The sequence below is a fragment of the Pongo pygmaeus genome, chromosome 4, assembly GCF_028885625.2.
Source record: "Pongo pygmaeus isolate AG05252 chromosome 4, NHGRI_mPonPyg2-v2.0_pri, whole genome shotgun sequence".
In the NCBI taxonomy this organism is placed as follows: Eukaryota; Metazoa; Chordata; class Mammalia; order Primates; family Hominidae; genus Pongo; species Pongo pygmaeus.
The window spans coordinates 75,080,670-75,103,640 of NC_072377.2; the positions used below are offsets into that span (position 1 = coordinate 75,080,670).

General features: G+C 41.9%; 1 protein-coding gene across 1 annotated transcript in view; it reads left to right on the top strand.

The window, feature by feature from the left end:
- Positions 1-22,971, top strand: part of BDP1 (B double prime 1, subunit of RNA polymerase III transcription initiation factor IIIB) — a 112,900-nt gene that overhangs the window by 495 nt on the left and 89,434 nt on the right. Inside the window, exons 2-8 of the mRNA XM_054489897.2 lie at positions 3,171-3,892; positions 6,431-6,707; positions 9,205-9,314; positions 11,438-11,497; positions 13,478-13,603; positions 14,744-14,877; positions 17,808-17,902. Of these exons, the coding sequence (XP_054345872.1) occupies positions 3,681-3,892; positions 6,431-6,707; positions 9,205-9,314; positions 11,438-11,497; positions 13,478-13,603; positions 14,744-14,877; positions 17,808-17,902 (1,014 nt within the window). The 5' untranslated portion in view covers positions 3,171-3,680. The remainder of the gene's footprint in view (positions 1-3,170; positions 3,893-6,430; positions 6,708-9,204; positions 9,315-11,437; positions 11,498-13,477; positions 13,604-14,743; positions 14,878-17,807; positions 17,903-22,971) is intronic.

A 22,971-nucleotide genomic window follows, 5' to 3' on the forward strand; every position in this document is an offset into this window, starting at 1 on the left:
GCCCCGGCTAATTTTTGTATTTTTAGTAGAGACGATTTTTTGCCTTGTTGGCCTGGCTGATCTTGAACTCCTGGCTTCGTGTGATCTGTCTGCCTCGGCCTTCCATAGTGCTGGGATTTCAAGCATGAGATTTCAACCATTCCAGCCTCTGGCACAGTTCTTTATAGAGATAAGATCATCTAAAGAGGGAATGGGGTGGGATTGGAAGGTAAGTGATAGAGTTTTTTTGTTTGTTTGTTTTGTTTTGTTTTTTAGATGGAGTCTCGCTCTGTCGTCCAGGCTGGAGTGCAGTGGTGCGATCTCAGCTCACTGCAAGCTCTGCCTCCTAGGTTCATGCCATTCTCCTGCCTCAGCCTCCCAAATAGCTGGGACTACAGGTGTCCACCACCACGCCCGGCTAGTTTTTTGTATTTTTTTTCGTAGAGACGAGGTTTCACTGTGTTAGCCAGGATGGTCTTGATCTGACTTCATGATCTGCCTGCCTCGGCCTCCCAAAGTGCTGGGATTACTGGGCGAGCCACCGCGCCCGGCCGATGAGTGGTAGAGTTGTTTTTGAACGTGCTCTCAATTTAATCTAATTGAACATTTTTTCTTTGCAGCTGAAAAATTTCGCAGTTTTTAAGTTGTAGGGCTACACATGATATACCCCATGTACACAAAATGTGTTGGGTGTGTCTCTCAGAGAAAAGCAGAGATTTAAAAAATTAGTATGATGCCACTAAGAATTTACTCCACAAACTTGTGTAACAAATGTCTTATGACTTTATATTTAATAATAAAATTTAATCTGATTCTGTTCCCATCCCTTTACTGGTGGGAAATTAAATCTTAGTCACTATTTACTTTCTGACCTGTAAAAACTTGGGAGAATGCCCTAGTCTCTTAAGTGGAACGGAAGACCATCTGGGGAAAGGCCCTGTGTCTTCAGTTGGTATCAGAATATGCTGTTCAAAGCTGTGTAGTCCTGGCAGTGGCTCCAAGATTCCTGAGACATCTTTAGCAGGGGATTCTCTCGAATTCTTGAGCTTCTTTAAATAAAGAAGATAAAACTGAGATCCTGTTCCTTTTCCAGAGTATTGCAGGGAGCCCACAGAATCCACAGGCCTCCTCTTTCCTCCTTCCTTCCTTCCTTTCTTTCTCTCTTTTTTTTTTTTTTTTTTTTTTTTTGAGACAGGGTCTCACTTTGTCACCCAGGCTGTAGTGCAGTGGTGTGATCTTGGCTCACTGCAACTTCCGCCTCCTGGGCTCAAGCAATCCTCCAACCTCAGCCTCCTGAGTAGCTGGGATTACAGGCACAAGCCACCATGCTTAGCTAATTTTTGTAATTTTGGTAGAGATGAGGTTTCACCATGTTGGCTAGGCTGGTCTTGAACTCCTGGGCTCAAGTGATTTGCCTGCCTCAGCCTCCCAAAGTGCTGGGATTACAGGCACGAGCTGTGCCTGGCCTCCAGACCTTCATTTTCTTCATAGTCTTAGAGACATATCTTTTCTCTTCTCTGCTTTCAGTCTTGCCTTCCTACTCTCAAAAGCACTTGCCTCTTTTTTGTTCTCCCTTTAGGTGATCAATTTCTTCAGTCAGTTCAGAATTTTATTCCTTTGACCTTTTGTTATTAATGTATCACCATATTCTTGTAGGATTTTCTTTTCCTTCCAAGAAGAAAGTCAGGCCTTTGTGTTCCCAGGAGTCAGGGGATTTGTATCACTGGTTCAAACATTGGCCCAATACCTCCAAGGCCAACCTCAGCTCTGCCTATTTTTCCTCTCATCATAGAGGACTTCCCTAGCCACTCTACTGCCAGCCTCCCTCCCATTACTTTCTATCACATCATCCTGTACATTTCTCTTTTTTTTCTTCTTCTTATTATTAAATTTTTGTTTTAGGGACAAGGTTTCACTCTGTCACCCATGCTGGAGGGCAGTGGCACTATCATAGCTCACTGCAGCCTGGACCTCCTGCCTCAGCCTTCCAGGTAGTTGGGGCTAGAGGTGGGAGCCATCGCAGCCACCACATGTAGGTAATTTGTTTTAGGGGTCTCAATATTTTGAGCAGGTTGGTCTGGAAGTCTTGGGCTCAAGAGATCCTTCCACTTCAGTCTCCTCAGTAGCTGGGATTATAGGCGTGCCTCGCCATGCCTGGCATTCAACCCTTAAATTTATTTCATGACATTTGATACACTTTATTTTATGGTAATTAATTAATTAATTCATTTATTTTAAGACAGAGTCTCACTCATTCTGTTGCCTAGGCTGGAGTGCAGTGGTGCCATCTTGGCTCCCGGCAGCCTCCGCCTCCAGGGTTCAAGCAATTCTCCTGTCTCAGCTTCCCATAGCTGGGATTACAGGCTTGCACCACCAGGCCTGGCTCATTTTTGTATTTTTAGTAGAGATGGAATTTAACCATGTTGGCCAGGCTGGTCTTGAACTCCTGACCTCAAGCAATCTGCCTTGCCTTAGCCTCCTAAAATGCTGGGATTACAGGCATGAGCCACCACGCCCGGCCTGATACATTTTAAAAATATCTTCTTCATTTCTTTTTTGTATTTTCTCCTCCCAAATCCAGAACGTCTTGTTTACTGCTACCTCCTGAAGCAGATTAAGAATACTCACAATAATTTACAAAGTTTCAACTATAATAATTTTTAAACAGGCTGGAGTGTAGTGGTAAGATCTCGGGTGATACATTCATATTAAAAAGTACACAAGGAGGTTGGGCGTGGTGGCTCACGTCTGTAATCCCAGCACTTTGGGAGGCTAAATGGGTGGCTCGCTTGAGCCTAGGAGTTCAAGATCAGCCTAGGCAACATGATGAACCCCGTCTCTACTAAATATACAAAAAAAAAAAAAAAAAAAAATTAGCCGGGTGTTGTGGCGCGCGCCTGTGGTCCCAGCAACTTGGGAGGCTGTGACGGGAGGATCGCCTGAGCCCGAGAGGTAGAGGCTGCAGTGAGCCAAGATCGCGCTACTGCACACTCCAGCGTAGGCGACAGAGCAAGACCCTGTCTCAAAGGACAAAAACAAAAAAGTACACAAAGGCGTACGGTAAATGGTCTTCCTACCACGACGTGTTTTCCAGAAACACATTCCTCTCCTGGGAGGTAACTATTATCAGTTTCTTCACACCAGCATTTTTAATCTATGTCTACTCAATTTAGAATTTTTAAACCCTTCAGGACCTTCAAAAAACAAAATCGGCCAGCGATTTTAATAGTTCCAGTAAAGGTTTGAGCAGAGAAGTGGACTTTCTTCTTTTCCTCTTTTCAACTACTCCTAAGGACTCCTGGAGAAGAAAGAGCAAATATATCTCTGCATCTCAATTTCTGGTCCGCAGGTAACCCAGTCTCAGTAGCTTGGTAGTTACCATGGCTCCCAGTGCTGTGCGTCTGACGTCATTCTGCGGCGCTGGCTGATGGCGCAATCAGTTTCGGCGTCCTGTGTGGGCGGGGATGCTGGGAGGAGGGTGAAACTTAGCCATCGGTGTGTGGCAGGGTCATGAAAAAGCGGCGGCGGCGGGAGAGAGGAGGAGGCGGCGGCGGGGCAGCGAAACTACGGTAGCTGCCCCCTGAGCTGGTGGTGTGGCTTTGTGGGGAGGGCGTAGTTCCTAATCCCCTTTCTGGGCAGCCGCCGGGGCTCGGGGCTGTGAGCGGCCATCAGGCTGCCTCCCCGGGCCCCCTGCCTCCGCCATGTTCCGCAGGGCACGCCTTAGCGTGAAGCCGAATGTCAGGCCTGGTGTAGGCGCCAGGGGCTCCACAGCTTCCAATCCCCAGCGTGGACGGGAGTCTCCCAGGCCGCCGGAGCCTGCCACGGACTCTGCTTCCAAGCCAGCGGAGCCCACAGATGTGCCCACAGTCGATTTCGGTGGAGCGGAGCCCCAAGAAAAGGCTCCTAGGAGCAGGTAAGAGCTTGCAGAGGGAAGAATTTTCATTTGCCCCGCCTCTCCGGGCCTGTCACCTGGAAGCTGAGCAAATGAATTTTATCATAGGAGTCCGCTCTCGTTTGCAGTAAGCTTTTCAGTTGAGGCTTGATGACACCACTCCAAACTGCAGTTTGGTTGTCTGACCTGCAGGGTGTGGCTTGTGTGGATTTTGTCACGGTCTGTAGATTCTCCGAGAGGAGACCATGTATGTCTTCAAGTGGTGGTGGGGAGAATCGGGGTATGGCAGTCCTGAAGTGAAGAATATCCACACTATTCATTTGAGAATTTAGGTCACTATAGTTTTCATCCTTCTGGAGTGCTTTGCAGGGAAGTGTTTTTGTCTTTCAATTTATAAAATATTTATTTTTTAAAGGAGAAGATAAGTATTGCTTTGGCTTTGCTGATTTATGTCAGTGAGTAAGAGTTCTGGTCACTTAATTGAAGTGTGCCTCTTTAACTATGGTGACCGTGTTTCCCGAATAGAGAAGCATGGCTTTAGCGTCATGTATCATATTTGGATTCAGGACTCTTTTAGTCTGCAGGTAGACTTTTCTCAGGCAGAATTTACTCATCTGCAAAATGGGAATAATATTGCCTACTTGGAGCGTTTTGGTGGAGATTGGAGATAACTCATATAAACTACCTTGCAGGGGATATGGCAGAATAGTTGCCCACAAAAAGTTACTAGTTTTTTAGAAAGGTGATGGAGTAAATTTAAGACATGTTAGGCTAAGATGGCCTCTGTTTCTATATATATGAGGAAATCAGTAAACAGCCTTGTTAAGTGAAGTGAGATAGTACAAATTCTGTTTATGCTGTGATAGGAAGGTGAAAAATTGATTTATTTTTGGAACATCTTCCTCTATTGGCCTGAACTGGTGCTGAGTGTATGGTGTTACGTTGATAGTTCAGTGATGGTTAGTAATTTCCAAGTTTATTACATGAATCTGTTTCAAAATTTCTACACAGAAAGGAGATACCGATACTAGTCGCTGTTAAATTAATAAAGTTCTCAGAGATTTCGTTAATTATGTATGAGTGCGTGATCGTTGATAATTTAATAAATTGCCCAAAGATTGTAGTTTTGAGACATTTATGGTCAAGGATATTTAATTTTTTTTTTTGAGTTGACATTTACGTTTGGGGAATATAATTTGTTTTTTAGTCACTTTTTTTTGCCATTACTGACTCTGGGAAAGTGGTTTTGTTTTTTTTGTTTGTTTGTTTAATTATCATTAGTTTTTTTTTAGATGGAGTCTTGCTCTATTGCCCAGGCTGGAGTGCAATGGTACCGCTCACTGCAATCTCCACCTCCCGGGTTCATGCAATTCTCCTGTCTCAGCCTCCCAAGTATCTGGGACTACAGGCGTGCCCCACCACTCCCAGCTAATTTTTGTATTTTCAGTAGAGGCAGGGTTTCACCATGTTGGCCAGGCTGGACTCGAACTCCTGACCTCAAGTGATCCACCTGCCTCAGCCCAAAGTGCTGGGGTTACAGGTGTGAGCCACCGTGCCCGGCCTCTTTTTGTATATATTTTTTTGTGGGTCTTTGCTAGTTGTAAAAATCTATAGGATATATATTCTGGATATATATTCTGTCATTATGCATTCAGCATAATTGGGTGAAATGCAGATAATGCATGTATCACATTGGCATAACAGCTAAGATATGAATTTAAATTGAAGTCTTCCTGGAAAGGTTATTCTATAAGTTAAGGCATTTTCTAATTTTTTATAAGTAATTGTAAAATAGGAAAAAAGTAGACTGTTTTTAATTATTGACTTATACCACCTCTTTTCTTGACTTAAGTTGCATTTATAGACCATTCCTGAAATACTTATATCTGAGGTATACCATACCTAATATGCAATTTGGGGTGACTGAGTACTTTTTTTGACTGAAGTTTATTCTGATGGCTGTATAAGTAGCTTTGTACCTGACAAAACATAAATGATTTCTGCCTCAAAGAGAATTGGGTTTGGCTACTGTATAACTAAATGTTTTTCTTCAAATACTGCAATACAGATATTTCAGAGGTTTGAAATTTTGCATATTTGATTTGACTGACCTCGGGTTGATAAGTAAAGTAAAATGCCGGTAGTTTAGACCAGTTTAAAATATCAGAGTGAATTAAAAATTTTTTAAATTTTATATATAAATTAATTATAAATTATTACTTTGTTACTTAATAATTCAAATTAGGTTGATTAAGCTTTGTTCTGTAAGTTGGTTATTTGTTTTGAGGGAGCTAAGCTTGTAATTATGTGCTCTAATGTGCCTAGGGACTTTATGTTTGAAAAAGATTAAGAGTCTATTAGAATTTACGTATATTTAAAAGATTTACTAAACAAATTTTTTTGTAACCTGTCATAATTATCATAAATCTCAAGTTACTAATTTTTTTTTTTTTTTAATTACGAGATTGCAGTTTTGGATTTTCACCAGACTAGGTTTTAAAACTAGCATGTGTAACAAAAGATTCATGTGCCCTCTTTTTTCTTTTTTAATTTCAACAGTACTGAAAAGACTGGTAGTGACAATGATGTTGAAGAATCCAGTAGATCTTCCTCTACTGTTTCACAGAGAAGAAAGCGAATATCAAGTACTTCTAGTCTGGTTAAGTCTAGTGTCAGTGTTCCTTCAGAATCTCATCCCTTATCTACAGTTAACCAAGAGGCTCCACAGCCAACTGCCACTCCAACAAAAGAGAAACAGCCATGTTCAGACAGATACAGAATATACAAAGCCCAGAAACTGAGGGAAATGTTAAAAGAAGAATTGAGAAAAGAGAAGGTAAGGGAGGAGAATCAGGATTTTGATGTTGCCTTCTATTTATGTTAGTAAGGAATCATTGGGAAGAAAAGCATTTGTAGCATTTTGATGGGGGAACAAAACCACGTAACATCCCTTAGTCAATAGAACATCCCTTCTTGTTAATGGATTGATTGATACACCGTGGACTTAAATTACATTTTTCACTGATAGTAATTTTTACATTATTTATGTTTTCACTGTTTTTGGTAAAGACCACAAATAAGTTTCATACACATACACATAGATACACATACACAAACATATTTATAAAATAAACCTTCAGTCTGATTTTTCATATAAAGATGTCCAAGTGACAAGTGATATATTTATTTGAATTAAGACAAGTATAGGCCGGGCGTGGTGGCTCATGCCTGTAATCCCAGCACTTTGGGAGGACTAGGCGGGCAGATCATTTGAGGTCAGGAGTTCAAGACCAGCCTGGCCAACATGGCAAAACCCTGTCTCTACTAAAAATACAAAAATTAGCTGGGCCTGGTGGCGGGCATCTGTAATCCTAATTACTGAGGAGGCTGAGGCATGAGAATTGCTTGAACCTGGGAGGTGGAAGTTGCAGTGAGCCGAGATTGTGCCTCTGTACTCCAGCCTGGGTGATAGAGTGAAACTGTCTCCAAAAAAAAGACAAATATAGTTGAGCAGAATGAATTGGTAATGTTTTCTAAATTGACTATGGAAAATTACAAGTGGGAAAAATTTGTGGTATGCATATATTAGAGTCCATGTTCTTTTTAATCTTGAGGATTGATTTCTTTTCTAGAAGGGCAGGTAACAGCAGTAGAGCATGCTGGCCCTGGAGTTAAATACTTAAGGATTGAATCTCAGCTTCATTTCTTTACTAGCTATGTGACCTTGGGTAATTCTAAAATGTTTTGAGTGCCAAAGTGATGCTCCAGGGAAATGCTCATTGGAGCATATTGGATTTCAGATTTTTCAGGTTAGAGATGCTCAGCCAGCATGTATTCTGCAAATATTCAAAAATGTGAAAAAATCCAAAATGTGAATCATTTCTGGTCTCAAGTATTTCAGATAAGAGATGCTCAACCTCTGTCTATCTCATTGGGGGGTTGTGAAGATTAAATGAGTCAATACATGTAAAACACACTTAAACTGCTGTCTTGGGCCTTGTGCAGTGGCTCACGCCTGTAATCCCAGCACTTTGGGAGGCCGAGGTGGGCGGATCACCTGAGGTCAGGAGTTCGAGACCAGCCTGGCCAACATGGTGAAACCCCATCTCTACTAAAAATACAAACATTATCTGGTCGTGGTGGTGCACGCCTGTAATCCCAGCTACTCAGGAGGCTGAGACAGGAGAATCGCTTGATCCTGGGAGGCAGAGGTTGCGGTGAGCCAAGATTGTGCCATTGCACTCCAGCATGAGTGACAGAGTGAGACTCCATCTCAAAAAAAACCAACCAAACAAAAAAACTAGTGTCTTGAAAATAGTAAGTGTCCAACCAGTGTCAGCTTCTGTTATGAATTATAAAATGCCTCTTTAGTTTTTTTTAAATTAAGGGAAGGCATTTTGCTTGGTGCTTTATATCTGTTGTCTTATGTAATTATATCAACTATGTGAAGTAGATATCACTGTTTTACACAGGAGAAAACAAGCTTTCAATTTATGTCTTCTAAAATGTAAGCCTCACAACAATTGCTTGAACCTGGAAGGCGGAGGTTGCAGTGAGCTGAAATTGTGCTACTGCATTCCAGCCTGGGCGACAGAGCAAAGCCTCTAAAAATGTTTTATGGGTTGGGAGTTGGGGGTGGGGGGATTAAAAAAAAGTTCTGTATTTTACAGAAACCGAGATAGGGTCTCATTTATGTTGCCCAGGCTGGTAACTCCTGAGCTCAAGCAATCCTCCTGCCTCGGCCTCCCAAAGTGCTGGGATTATAGGCATAAGCCACTGTGCCTGGCCACGTTGAGCTTTTATCTAGTCGTAGTCACTTTAATTGTTAAAATCTAAATACTACCTGGGTGTGTGGTTCACTCCTGTAATTCCAGTGCTTTAGGAGTCTGAGGCAGGAGGATCACTTGAGCCCAGGAATTTGAGAGCAGCCTTGGCAACGTAGGGAGACTCCATCTCTACCAAAAAAAACCCCCCACAAAATTAGCCAGGTGTTAGGCAAGCATCTATAGTCCCAGTTACTTGGGAGGCTGAGGTGGGAGGACTGCCTGAGCTCAGCAGTTCAAGGCTGCAGTGAGCTATGATTGCGCCACTGCACTTTAGCCTGGATGACAGAGCAAGACCCCATCTCAAAAGTAGATAAATAAAAACTAAAAACTATTAAGGGTAATGTGCTACAACTTTTTAATATTCCATCTACAAAATTACATAATTGGGGTGAGACTAATATTAAAGCACTTATAGTGAATGCAACAGTGGACTGTATATTTGCATATAGTACATCTGAAATTCTTTAATATTTATAAAAGTGGGTCTGTGTGTGTTTATGTATACAGAAACAATGGAAAAACAAATATGCTATAAATGAAAGTCAGAGGCCACCAGATCGTTCAAAAATGACTATGAGAGACTTCATATATTATCTACCAGATAACAATCCAATGACGTAAGTAAAATTTATTTCTGCTTTACTATCTCTTTTTTTTTTTTTTTTTTTTGAGGTGGAGTCTCGCTCTGTTGCCCAGGCTGGAGTGCAGTGGTGCAATCTTGGCTCACTGCGACCTCTGCCTCCCAGGTTCAAGCGATTCTCCTGCCTCAGATTCCTGAGTAGCTGGAATTACAGATGCTTGCCACCACACCCGGCTAATTTTTGTATTTTTAGTAGAGACTGGGTTTCGCCATGTTGGCTTACCTGGTTTTAAACTCCTTACTTCAGGTGATCCACCCGCTTCGGCCTCCCAAAGTGCTGAGATTACAGGCGTAAGCCACCGCGCCTGCCCTTCTGTTTTACTTTATTTGGGTATGTAGTTATATAAATATCACTTTTATAGTAAATTTTTTTGTTTTCCAAAAGCATGTTGACAAAATTTGGAACACATATGTCCTTTTAAATAGAATTTCATAACAAAAAGTAGCAGTATTTCAAGTAACTGCTTTCTGGGGATGGTAGATTATGCCCTTTATTTCTGAGATTAAAAATAAATTTCCTGGCTGGGCGCAGTGGCTCATGCCTGTAATCCCAGCACTTTAGGAGACCAAGGCATGTGGGCCGCTTGAGTCCAGGAGTTTGAGACCAGCCCGGGCAACATGGTGAAACCTTATCTCTACAAAAAGTACAACAATTAACCAGGCATGGTGGCATGTGCCTGTAGTTCCAGCTATTTGGGAGGCTGAGGCAGGAGGACTGCTTGAGCCCTGGCATTTGAGGCTGCAGTGAACCATGTTCATGCCACTGCATTCTGGGTGCAGTCGGTGACAGTGCGAGATCCTGTCTCAAAAAAAATATTTTTTTTTCTTTGTTATATTAATTACCAAGGCATAGTAAAACCAACTAAGCCACTTTTCTGTAATCAAGATTGCAATTTTGGCCGGGCGAGGTGGCTCACCCCTGTAATCACAGCCTTTTGGGAGGCCAAGGCCAGAGAATCGCTTGAGCCCAGGAGTTTGAGACCAGCCTGGGCAATGTAGTGAGACCCCATCTCTACAAAAAATACAAAAATTAGCTGGGCATTGTGGCGCACAGGAGGCTGAGGTGGGAGGATCACTTGAGCCTGGGAGTTCAAGGCAGCAGTGAGCCAAGATTGCACCACTGCACTCCAGCCTGGGAGACAGCGAGACTCTGTCTCATTTAAAAAAAAATGTTTGAAAGGATTGCAATTTCTATTTTTAACATACTGCAAACTGATCTAAACAAGTGATCCAAGTTTTATGCCCTGCCTTCTAATAAAGACAGTAGTAGTGTGTTTAATAAATCCTCCAAGAACAAAGCTTTATTAAAGTTAGCCTGGGGTTTCTGAGGCAGGTTTATAATAAGTCTCATTGTTGTATTGTTGATGGTTTAGCAGGTAGAGGTAGGAGTTGGGACAGTTCCTCAGCATAGCCCTTTTTCAGATTCACCAGGTCTTTGGCCCTGTTGAAGAAAGTGCCAGAAACCTAGGTTTTGAGTTGTTTAATATCTAGGAATTGGAGACATGTCACCTAAGCTGCTTCATGCCTTGGGATTGGGAGCCTCCTTTCACTGAGAAGTTAGAGGATAAGAACATTCTCTGTTGGGCGTGGTGGCTCATGCCTGTAATCTCAGTGTTTTGGGAAGCTAAAGTGGGAGGATCGCATGATCCCAGGAGTTTGAGACCAGCCTGGGCGATATGGTAAGACCTCGTCTCTACAAAAAATTAAAAGACAAAAATTAGCCTGGTGTGGTGGCGTGCACCTGTAGTCCCAGCTACTTGGGAGGCTGAGGTGGGAGGATTGCTTGAGCTCGAGAAGTAGAGGTTACGTGGAGCTGAGATCACACCACTGCACTTCAGCCTGACACAGCAAGACCCTGTTGTTGTATTAAAAAAAAAAAAAAAAAAAAAGTATTCTCTACTTAGGACCTAACAAATTATTTGTATGTGATGACAAGCTTTTGACTGAAAAATTGATTGTTGGATTGCACTGTCATTAACAAAATGCTGTGATATATCATTAAAAATTAGAAGTTAGAATAATTTTCTTCTTGCCTACAGATAGAATTGGGAAGATATAAATTAATAATTTATTAAAGATATTGTTATTTATGTTCAATAGTTCTTCACTGGAACAAGAAAAGAAAACTGAAAAGCCATCGACTCCAGTCCAGATAAGAGAGTAAGTATTTTATTTTATTTTTGAATATATTCTATTCCTACATTTTTAAAAAAATGAGATCAAATGGTGCTTCCTGTTATAGTTGAATTACATTTGATTGGGGTCGGGCACAGTGGCTCACTCCTATAATCTCAGCACTTTGCGAAGCCAAGATGGGAGGATTGCTGGAAGCCAGGAGTTGAGACCAGTCTGGGCATCATAGTGACATTTTGTCTCTACAAAAAATGTAAAAATAAGCTGTGCATGGTGGTATGTACACGTAGTCCTAGTTATTCAGGAGGCTGAGGTGGGAGGATCGCTCGAGCCCACACGTTCAAGGCTGTAGTGAACTATGATCACGCCACTGCATTCCAGCCTGGGTGACAGAGCAAGACTGTCTCTTAAAAAAAAATCACATTTGGTTGGGCTATTGTTTTTGAATTTTAAAATTTTAATTTAATTTTTGAGACAGGGTGTTGCTGTGTCACCCAGGCTGGAGTGCAGTGGTGTGAACACAGCTCACTGCAGCCTTGACCTTCTGGGCTCAAGTGATCCTCCTGCCTCAGCCTCCTGAGTAGCTGGGAGTACAGATGTGCGCCACCACGGTTGGCTAAATTTTTTAGTTTTTTTTTTTTTTTTTGAGATGGAGTCTTGCTCTGTCACCAGGCTGGAGTGCAGTGGTGTGATGTCGGCTCACTGCAGCCTCTGCCTCCCGAGTTCAAGCGATTCTGCTGCCTCAGCTTCCCGAGCAGCTGGGACTACAGGTGCGCGCCACCATGCCCAGCTAATTTTTGTATTTTTAGTAGAGACGAGGTTTTACCGTGTTGGTCAGGATGGTCTCCATCTCTTGACCTCGTGATCCGCCCGCCTCGGCCTCCCAAAGTGCTGGGATTACAGGTGTAAGCCACCATGCCCAGCCTAAAGTTTTTAGTTTTTGAAGAGTTTTTTTTCATAGAGATAAGGTTTCACTATGTCGCCCAGGCTAGTGGTCTTGAACTTCTAAGCTCAAGTAATCCTGTCGCCTCAGCCTCCAAAAGTACTAGGATTACAGACATGAGCTGCTGCATTCGGCCGTTTTCCTTAAGGCTCAAATGAGTATGAGAATAGTAACCCTGAAGGATTGTACTGAAAAGTTAATCAAATAATCTAGAAACTAATGCTATATAACTTTAAGCATTATTATTATTATTATTATTATTATTATTTTCTTACAGATAGGGTCTTGCACTGTCGCCTAGGCTGGGGTGCAGTGGTGTGATTAAACTCTTGGCCTCAAGAGATACTCCTGCCTCAGTCTCCTGAGTAGCTGGACTATAGGCACGCATCACCATGCTGGGCCAATTTTTAAATATTTTTTGTAGTGAGGGTCTTGCTATGTTGCCCAGGCTGATCTCAACTCCTGGCCTCGAGTGATTTTCCTGCCTTGGCCTCCGAAAGTGCCAGGATTACAGGCCTGAATCACCATGTCCTGTCTGTTTCTCTTTATTTTAAAACAGAGTAAAGACTGTTTGGGCCAGGCGCGGTGGCTCACGCCTGTAATCCTGGCACTTTGGGAGGCTGAGGTGGGTGGATCACCAGGTCAGGAGTTTGAGACCAGCCTGGCCAACATCGTGAAACCCCATCTCTACTAAAAATACAAAAATTAGCTGGGTGTGGAGGTGCACGCCTGTAATCCCAGCTACTCGGGAGGCTGAGGCAGTAGAATGGTGTGAACCCAGGAGGCAGAGGTTGCAGTGAGTCGAGATCATGCCACTGCATTCCAGCCTGGGTGACAGGGCGAAACTCCATCTCAAAAAAAAAATAAGAATTCTTACTAAATGTCTTGAGATAAAACTTGAGAAAATCCTCTAATTGTGTCCTTAATAACACATACTGTTTTCATTTGGATTATAGGGAAAGTTGGAAATAGCTAGAAGGTTGAGTTTGTAATCATTTATTTTAAGTTTTATACTATTCAGGCACACTTTTCATGCCTTTGTGAATTATCTTTATATCTGGTAGGCAAGAAGGTAAGAGTACTCCTAATGCTGAAGATAATGAAATGGAAGAAGAGACAGATGATGGGCCATTACTGGTTCCTCGAGTAAAAGTGGCAGAAGATGGTTCCATTATTTTGGATGAAGAAAGGTATTTAGAAAAGAGAGAAAGTGAGATTGTGGTTACATGAGAACAAACATGCTTTGTCTAGTGAAAGAGGTCCTCTTTCTATATCGGCCTTTGTCACTTAGACCTTGACGTTCTTATTTGCATAATGAATATTGTAAATAGAAAAGTGGGTTAGATTAATTTATAAATTTTAGTAATTTTTATAACTATTTTATGTGAGAAGATGCCCTATCATCTATTAACCTAACACCATTGTTTTATCATCTTTACTGGTCATTGAGTCAGGCTGTTGAATTAATCATATGCTGTCTTCCACTGAGGATAAATTTCTAAGATTGACACAGTCTTGAAGTCAATATTCAAGTTCTCATATTATTAAGAGCATATCCTGGTGTGTGGTGATAACTAATGGATATACAGTGAAATGTAGGTTTAACATATTTTATGATTTTTATTATGGTGAGGTATAATTCATCTTCTGGTTTAATTTCTCAGTTATGACATTTAATTTCTCACATTGGGCATTGTGGAATTTAGTTGTCTTAAGGGTTTTTTTTTTTAAAAGATGATAAATTAGTAAGTAAATAAGTAGAGCAATGGAAGGTCTTTGAAAGTTTAGCCAGTGAAAAACAATTTTATAGCATTCACATTCTATAATTAAACATAAATGTAATACTGCTAATAATAGTTGTTTCTGTGTGCTATTTTCCATTAGTTTGTGATTGTGATGATGATTTTACTGGTCATTAAATAGTTAGAGCATATTTAACTGCTTTGTCTGCAGGAATGTAAAATATAAAGTGCTTATGTTTTTCAAAATTTCCATTGAGTCCGGCACAGTAATACATATTGAATATCAAAGTCATGTGGAAGTCAATGATACAAATACCTTTTTATAATAAGTAGCCCAAAGATATTTTGTAAATATTATATTGCTGTTATGGATTTTGAAAATGAGTTGACATTTCTTTCTACCCTCTTGGAATCACATTTTAGGTAAAACTTAGCAGATGCTTGGAAAATACCCATATTTCACATAAGTATTATTATGCTTTTGATATGATTGCCATGCTAAACCTCAAAATATAACTATTTACATCTCATTTACTATTTGTTTCCTTGTTTTTAGTATAGATCTATTTAAAAATGTGTTTATTTCAGTTTAACTGTAGAAGTTTTAAGAACAAAAGGCCCTTGTGTTGTTGAAGAAAATGACCCCATATTTGAGCGCGGTTCTACAACTACATACTCCAGCTTTAGGAAAAACTATTACTCTAAACCATGGTCAAATAAAGGTAACTAATTTTCATTTAAAAATGTGTAAGTTCTTTATTTGAAATGAAGTGACTGTTTCTGAATTAAATCAGTTCTCCCCTAAGTACATAAAATGCAAACTACCATTTTATTCCAGCTAATTTTATTGACACCTCTATCTTATGCCCTACATGGAATGGTATCTCTGACTTTGTCTTACAGATCTTCAAAAAAATTTTATTTTTTATAGCAACTGGGTCTCAGCCAGGTGCAGTGGCTTACACCTGTAATCCTTGCACTTTGGGAGGTTGAGGCAGGAGGATCACCTGAGGCCAGGAGTTTGAGACCAACTTGGGCAACAAAGCAAGACCTCATCTCTACAAAAAAATTAAGAAAAAAAATTAGAAAGTAGAGATAGGGTCTTGATTGATTGCCGAGGCTGGAGTGCAGTGAAACTATCATAGCTTACCGCAGCCTTGAACTCTTGGGCTCATGTGATCTTCCTGCCCCAGCCTCCCAGAGTAGCTGCCACTACAGGCGTGTGCCACCACACCCAGCTAATTTTTTGTAATTTTTTTTTTTTTTTGAGATGGAGTTTCCCTCTTGTTGCCCAGGCTGGAGTACAATGGCATAATCTCGGCTCACTGCAACCTCTGCCTCCTGGGTTCAAGTGATTCTCCTGCCTCAGCTTCCCAAGTAGCTGGGATTACAGGCACCTGCCACCACCACCAGCTACTTTTTGTATTTTCAGTAGAGACGGGGTTTTATCATGTTGGCCAGGCTGGTCTCAAACTCCTGACCTCAGGTGATCTGCTTACCTTGGCCTCCCAAAGTGCTGGGATTACAGGCATGAGCCACCGTACCTGGCCTGTGTTTTGGATTTTTTGAAGAAATAAGGTCTCAATGTGTTGCCCAGGCTGGTCTCCAATGCTTGGGGTCAAGCGATCCTTCGCCTCCCAAAGTGTTGAGATTATAGGCGTGAGTCGTTGTGCCCAGCCCAGAAATATTTTTCTGTTCTTTTTTTTTTTTTTTTTTTTAAGTTTCTTTTAGTCACTGTTCTGCTGAAAGAAATATTTTTTAAGAATTACCTTTATAGTCGTTTTGGCTGGAATGTTCCTCTCTGTCAAATCTGTGTACAGCAAATACCATTTAAATAAAAATTAACAATACAATATCTTTTTTTTTTTTTTTTTGAGATGGAGTTTCGCTCTTGTTGCCCAGGCTGGAGTGCGGTGGCGTGATCTCGGCTCACTGCAACCTCTGCCTCCTGGGTTCAAGCGATTCTCCTGCCTCAGCCTCCTGAGCAGCTGGGATTACAGGCGCCTGCCACCATGCCCAGCTAATTTTTGTGTTTTTGGTAGAGATGGGGTTTCACCATGTTGGCCAGGCTGGTCTCGAATCCTGACCTCAGGTGATCCGCCTGCCTCAGCCTCCCAAAGTGCTGGGATTACAGGTGTGAGCCACTGTGCCCAGCCAACAATACAATATTTCTAATGCGAATAATGTTCTACCTCAGATAATATCGTATAATAAAGTTTCTATAGATAAATATTATGCTGTTAAAAATCTGTTGCATGTTGGTGCTTATTGTTTTTATTTTAAAAACAGTAGTTTTGAGGAAAAATTCAAACAGCAGGATATAGAGTAAAAAGATTCTATACTTCCCTTCTTTCACTTCCCTGTTCCTATTCTCCTGAGGTGTAACTTCTGTTAATGGTTTCTTTTTTTGAGACTGAGTCTCACTCTGTCACCCAGGCTGGAGTGCAGTGGTGCGATCTTGGCTCACTGCAACCGCCACCTCCTAGGTTCAAGTGATTCTCCTTCCTCAGCCTCCCAAGTAGCTGGGATTACAGGCATATGTCACCATGCCCAGCTAATTTTTGTGTTTTTAGTAGAGACGGGGTTTCACCATGTTGGCCAGGATGGTCTGGAACTCCTGACCTCAAGTGATCTGCCCGCCTCGGCCTCCCAAAGTGCCGGTATTTACAAGCGTGAGCCACCGTGCCTGGCCTCTTGTGTATTTTTCTAGCTACTTTCTTTATATACTACTTAGCACATCTTAGTTGCTTATGTAGTGTAACCCTATCCTGAGTATGACTCATAGTTTTTTTCAGAGCATTTTGAATAAGATCAGCTAGGCAGAATGAATGTCTTAAAAAAAAAATTCCAGCTGCTTTTGTATGATTTCTTTTTCTTTCTTTCTTTTTTTTTTTGAGGTGGAATCTTGCTCTTTCGCCCAGGCTGGAGTGCAGTGGCGCCATCTCAGCTCACTGTAACCTCCGCCTCCCGGGTTCAAGCTATTCTTCTGCCTCAGCCTCCCCAGTAGCTGGGATTACAGGTGCACGCCACCACGCCCAGCTCATTTTTTTTTTTTTTTTTAGCAGAGACTGGGTTTCACCATGTTGGCCTGGCTGGTCTCAAACTCTTTTTTTTTTTTTGAGATGGAGTTTCACTTTTGTTGCCCAGGTTGGAGTGCAATGGCGCGATGTTGGCTCACTGCAACCTCTGCTTCCCGAGTTCAAGCGATTCTCCTGCCTCAGCCTCCCACATAGCTGGGATTACAGGCATGTGCCACCATGCCCAGCTAATTTTGTATTTTTAATAGAGACGGGGTTTCTCCATGTTGGTCAGGGTGGTCTCAAACTCCTGACCTCAGGTGACCCACCCGCCTCAGCCTCCCAAAGTGCTGGGATTACAGGCGTGAACCACCGCGACTGGCCCTGGTCTCTAACTCTTGTCCTCAAATGATCTGCCTGCCTTGGCCTCCCAAAGTTTTGGGATTACAGGTGTGAGCCACCATGCCCAGCCTACGATTTCTTATACTGAAAAGTTTTTATTTATAATGTGTTTTTAGGTATTCCATGGGGATCTTTCTAGTAAAATTAAGTACTGTCAACTTCTGTAAGATTTCTTTTCTCTGAAATATTGACAGAATTAATTTTCAATCATTCTAAATCTTTTATTTTCACAGAAACAGATATGTTTTTTTTAGCCATCAGCATGGTAGGAACTGACTTTTCTATGATCGGACAACTTTTTCCTCACAGAGCAAGGATAGAAATTAAGGTAAAGTAAACCCATCACATTTGTTGATTGGAAAGAGACCAAACATTACAAATGTTAGTAGTATTATTCACTTACCTTTGGTTTAAATCTCAGTTCATCTTTTTTTTTTTTTTTTTTTTCATTGAGACAGAGTTTCACTTTGTTGCACAGGCTGGAGTGCAGTGACACGGTCTTGGCTCACTGCAACCTCTGCCTCTGGGTTCAAGCAATTCTCATGCCTTAGCGTGTCACGTAGCTGGTATTACAGGCACCTGCCACCACGCCCGGCTGATTTTTTTTCTGTTTTAGTAGAGACGGGGTTTTACCATGTTGCCCAGGCTGCTGTCGAACTCTTGAGCTCAGGTTAATCCCCCCATCTTGGCCTCCGAAAGTGCTAGAATTACAGGTGAGAGCCACTGTGCCCAGCCATTTTTTTTTAAACTGTTATGATGTTTTTGTTACATTTATCCCTCTTTATTGAAAAGTAATATTTATCAGTTCTGATACGGGTACAATCTTCTTTATGTTAGTTTCATATTTTCTTATATCTTCTTCATTTCTAAAATGAATTTGAGTCAGTACCAATAAAAACGCACTGCAACTAAGATATAAGAAGAGTTACATAATGAAAAGACAAGATAAATGTACCAGAGTACTTTGGTTAAGGGTAGCTTTTTTTTTTTCTATTGAGATGGAGTCTCGCCCTGTTGCCCAGGCTGGAGTGCAGTGGTGCGATATCGGCTCACTGCAACCTCTGCCTCCTAAATTCAAGTGATTCTCCTGCCTCAGCCTCCCTAGTAGCTAGGATTACAGGCACACACCACCACGCCCAGCTAATTTTTTATTTTTCGTAGAGAGGGCGTTTTACCATGTTCGTCAGCCTGGTCTTGAACTCTTGACCTCTGGTGATTCACCCGCCTCGGCCTCCCACCAAATGCTGGAATTACAGGCGTGAGCCATCATGCCCGGCTGAGGGTAGCTTTTTGAACACAAAATGTGTTTCAAAATTTCCTAGGAAAGCTTAAAGATAAGAAATCTGAGTTTATACAGTTCTCATTTTCTGATCCGTTGCTTTCCTAGGCCCCCTTAACTCTGGGACAACCAGTGGCACTAATAACAACAGTGATGTCAGTTACAGCTATTATATGCCCAAGAGGATGAGCTTTCTCTGTTTTTTAGTTTCTTTGCTTGAGAAACTTTATACAAGTTTTCTGAGTTTGAGTTCATTTGAGTGTCATCACACCATGTTGCCATAATGCATTCTCAATTGATAGTGAGATCTTTACTCAACCATGGGCTTTTTCCTTCATTTCTCATCCCTATCATGTTCATTACATTAATAAAAGGAACCATTAGGAAGGTATGTTTTTTCTCCTAGAACTAAATTAGGCATGGATTGTCTGGGGACATTACATAAGGGGCATTGTACAGTGTAATGAAATAGTCTTGTATTTCTGCAAGAGATGAGGAAATTTATATTCTTCATGTTCATTTTCTAATGTTGATATTTGATAAAAGAACAAAATGTTAAAATTCTTTGAAGGCTAGAAATTGATTGTCTAGAATTGGAGTGCTCTGCTGATCTGCGTAATTAATTATAAATTTGTCACTGGGCTATTTGTCTCAAAAATCATGTAGATTCTTTTCCTGAAAGGTTGCTATGGCTCTAGCAGGTCATTGGGTAAAGTGTAGAAAAGTGAGAGTAGGCCGGGCATGGTGGCTCACGCCTGTAATCCCAGCACTTTGGGAGGCCAAGGCAGGTGGATCACCTGAGGTCAGGAGTTCAAGACCAGCCAGGCCAACATGGTGAAACCCTGTCTCTACTAAAAATACAAAAATTAGCCGGGTGTGGTGGCGCATGCCTGTAATCCCAGTTACTCGGGAGGCTGAGGAAGGAGAATTGCCTGAACTCGGGAGGTGGAGGTTGCAGTGAGCTGAGATTGCACCACTGCACTCCAGTCTGTGCAATGGGAGTGAGACTCCATCTCAAAAATGAGAATAGACTGTATTTAAAGCTACTGAATTACATTACCTTGATTTTCAAATATTGGACTAATGTTGTATTCCTGTATAAGCTCCATTTGGTCATAGTGTATTCTTTTTCTGTGTTGCTCTATTTTGCTACGTTTTCTTGAGGATTTTTTTGCTACTTTGTTCATAAGGGATGCTGATTTGTAATTTTCTTTTACAAAGTCTGTCCTATTTTGATATGAGGCTTACACTGGTCATAGAAATTGAGCTGAAAAGTGCTCCCTCTTCTATTTTCTGAAATAATTTGTTGAAGATTAGTATTATTCTGTCTTTAATATTTGATAGAATTTACCTGTGAAACTATTTGATCCTGTAGTTTTCTTTGGAGGAAGAGTTTATTTTATAAATATACTTTCATTGATAATTTGTATTTTCTCTCTCTCCCTTTTTTTTTTTTTTTTTTTTGGAGACAGGGCCTCACTCTGTCATCCAGGCTCCAGGCTGGAGTGCAGTGGCGCTATCATGGCTCACCTCCTGGGCTTGAGTGATCCTCCCACCTCAGCCTCCTGAGTACTTGGGACTACAGGCACATGCCACAATGCCCAGCTAATTTTTTGTATTTTTTTTTATAGAGACTGGGTTTTGCCATGTTGCTCAGGCTGGTCTGGGACTCCTGTGCCCAAGTGATCTGCCTGCTTTGGCCTCCCAAAGTTCTGGAATGACAAGTGTGAGCCTCTTTTTTTCTTAATTCGTCTTGCTAAGTGTTTATTAATCTAAACATCTCTTTAATGAACCAACTATTCTTAATGTAAATTTTTTTTTTTGTTTTTTTTTTGAGACGGAGTCTCTCTCTGTAGCCCAGGCTGCAGTGCAGTGGTGACATCTCGGCTCACTGCAAGCTCCGCCTCCTGGGTTCACGCCCTTCTCCTGCCTCAGCCTCCCGAGTAGCTGGGACTACAGGTGCCCGCCACCACGCCCGGCTAATTTTTTGTATTTTTAGTTGAGACGGGGTTTCACTGTGTTAGCCAGAATGATTCCCATCTCCTGACCTTGTGATCCACCCGCCTCGGCCTCCCAAAGTGCTGGAATTATGGGCGTGAGCCACTGCGCCTGGCTTCTTAATGTAAGTTTTAAGTTTCCAATTGTTGGTGTGTTTTTATTGATTTTTTTTTTTTGTTACTGTTTAGCACTTCCTTCCATTTACTTTGTGTTTGTTTTTCTAGCTTCTTTTTAATTTATTTATTATACTTTAAGTTTTAGGGTACATGTGCACAACGTGCAGGTTTGTTACATATATATACATGTGCCATGTTGGTGTGCTGCACCCATTAACTCGTCATTTAACATTAGGTATATCTCCTAATGCTATCCCTCTCTCCTCCCCCCACCCCACAACAGGCCCCGGTGTGTGATGTTCCCCTTCCTGTGTCCATGTGTTCTCATTGTTCAATTCCCTTTTCTAGCTTCTTAAGATGAAAACTTAGAGTACTGATTTTAAAGCCTTCTTTTCTAAAGTAGACATTTAAAGCTGTACATTTCCTTTTTTTTGACACAGAGTCTTGCTCTGTCGCCCAGGCTGGAGTGCAGCGGCGGATCTCGGCTCACTGTAAGCTCTGCCTCCCGGGTTCATGCCATTCTCCTGCCTCAGCCTCCCGAGTAGCTGGGACTACAGGCGCCCAACACCATGCCCAGCTAATTTTTTTGTATTTTTAGTAGAGACGGGGTTTCACCATGTTAGCCAGGATGGTCTCGATCTCCTGACCTCATGATCCACCCGCCTCGGCCTCCCAAAGTGCTAGGATTACAGGCACGAGCCACCGTGCCCGGCCTGTACATTTCCTTTTAAGCATCACTAGAGCTGTGTCCCACAAATTTTGATTTTTTTTTCTTTGTTTGTTTTGTTTTTGAGACAGTCTTGCTCTGTTGTCCAGGCTGGAGTGCAATGGCATGATCTTGGCTGACTGCAAACTGCACCTCCCAGACTCAAGCAATCCCCTGCCTTAGCCTCCCAAGAAGTTGGGACTATAGGTGCACACCACTATGCCCAGCTAATTTTTGTATTTTTTTGTACAGATGAGTTTTCATCAGGTTGCTCAGGCGGGTCTCTGACTCCTGAGGTTGGCCAGGCGTGGTGACTCACGCCTGTAATCCCACCACTTTAGGAGGCTGAGGGGGGTGGGTCACTTGAGGTGTGGAGTCCAAGACCAGCCTGGCCAACACGATGAAACCCCGCTTTTACTAAAATACAAAAATTAGCCAGGTGTAGTGGCAGGCACTTGTAGTCCTAGTTACTTGGGAGGCTAAGGCAAGAGAATTGCTTGAACCCGGGAGGGAGAGGTTGCAGTGAGCCGAAATTGCATCACGGCACTCCAGCGTAGGCGACAGAGCAAGACTCTGTCTCAAAAAAAAAAAAAAAAAAAGATCCACCTGCCTTGGCCTCCCAAAGTGCTGGGATTAAAGGTGTGAGCCACCATGCCTGGCCCCCAGTATAAAATTTTAAGAATTATTAATTATTACTGATTAAGGTTATTAAATGCATAACACTAATTACTTGCCAGCTATTGGTAGTCTTTTTCTTCTCTAGTTCATCCAGGGAACTCTTAAATTACATCTTCAGCAGAATAATTCTTAAATGTACTTTATTTTAATTTTTTTTGAGACAGGGCCTCGCTCTGTTACACAGTGTGGAGTACATGGGCATGATTACGGCTCACTGCAGCCTCTGTCTTGGCTCACTGCAGCCTCTTACCTGCTGGGCTCAAATGATCCTCCCACCTCGGCTTCCTAGGTAGCTGGGACTACAGGCACATGCCACTATGCCCAGCTAATTAAAAAAAATTTTTTGTAGAGACTAAGTCTCACTATGTTGCCCAGGTTGGTTTCGAACTCCTTGACTCAAGTGATCCTCTTGCCTCGCCCTCCCAAAGTGTTGGGATTACAGGCATGAGCCACTGTGTCTGGCCCTTCAGTGCACTTCATAAGCAAAATGGGAGCTTATGTTTATGTACTTTTTTGGATTTTGCTGTTCCTAATTTTATTCTGAAGCTCAGTTTTACTCCAGGCCATAAATAACGTATTAACTTTGTAATGCACAGTTGTATCCAGTTCAGCAAAGCAGT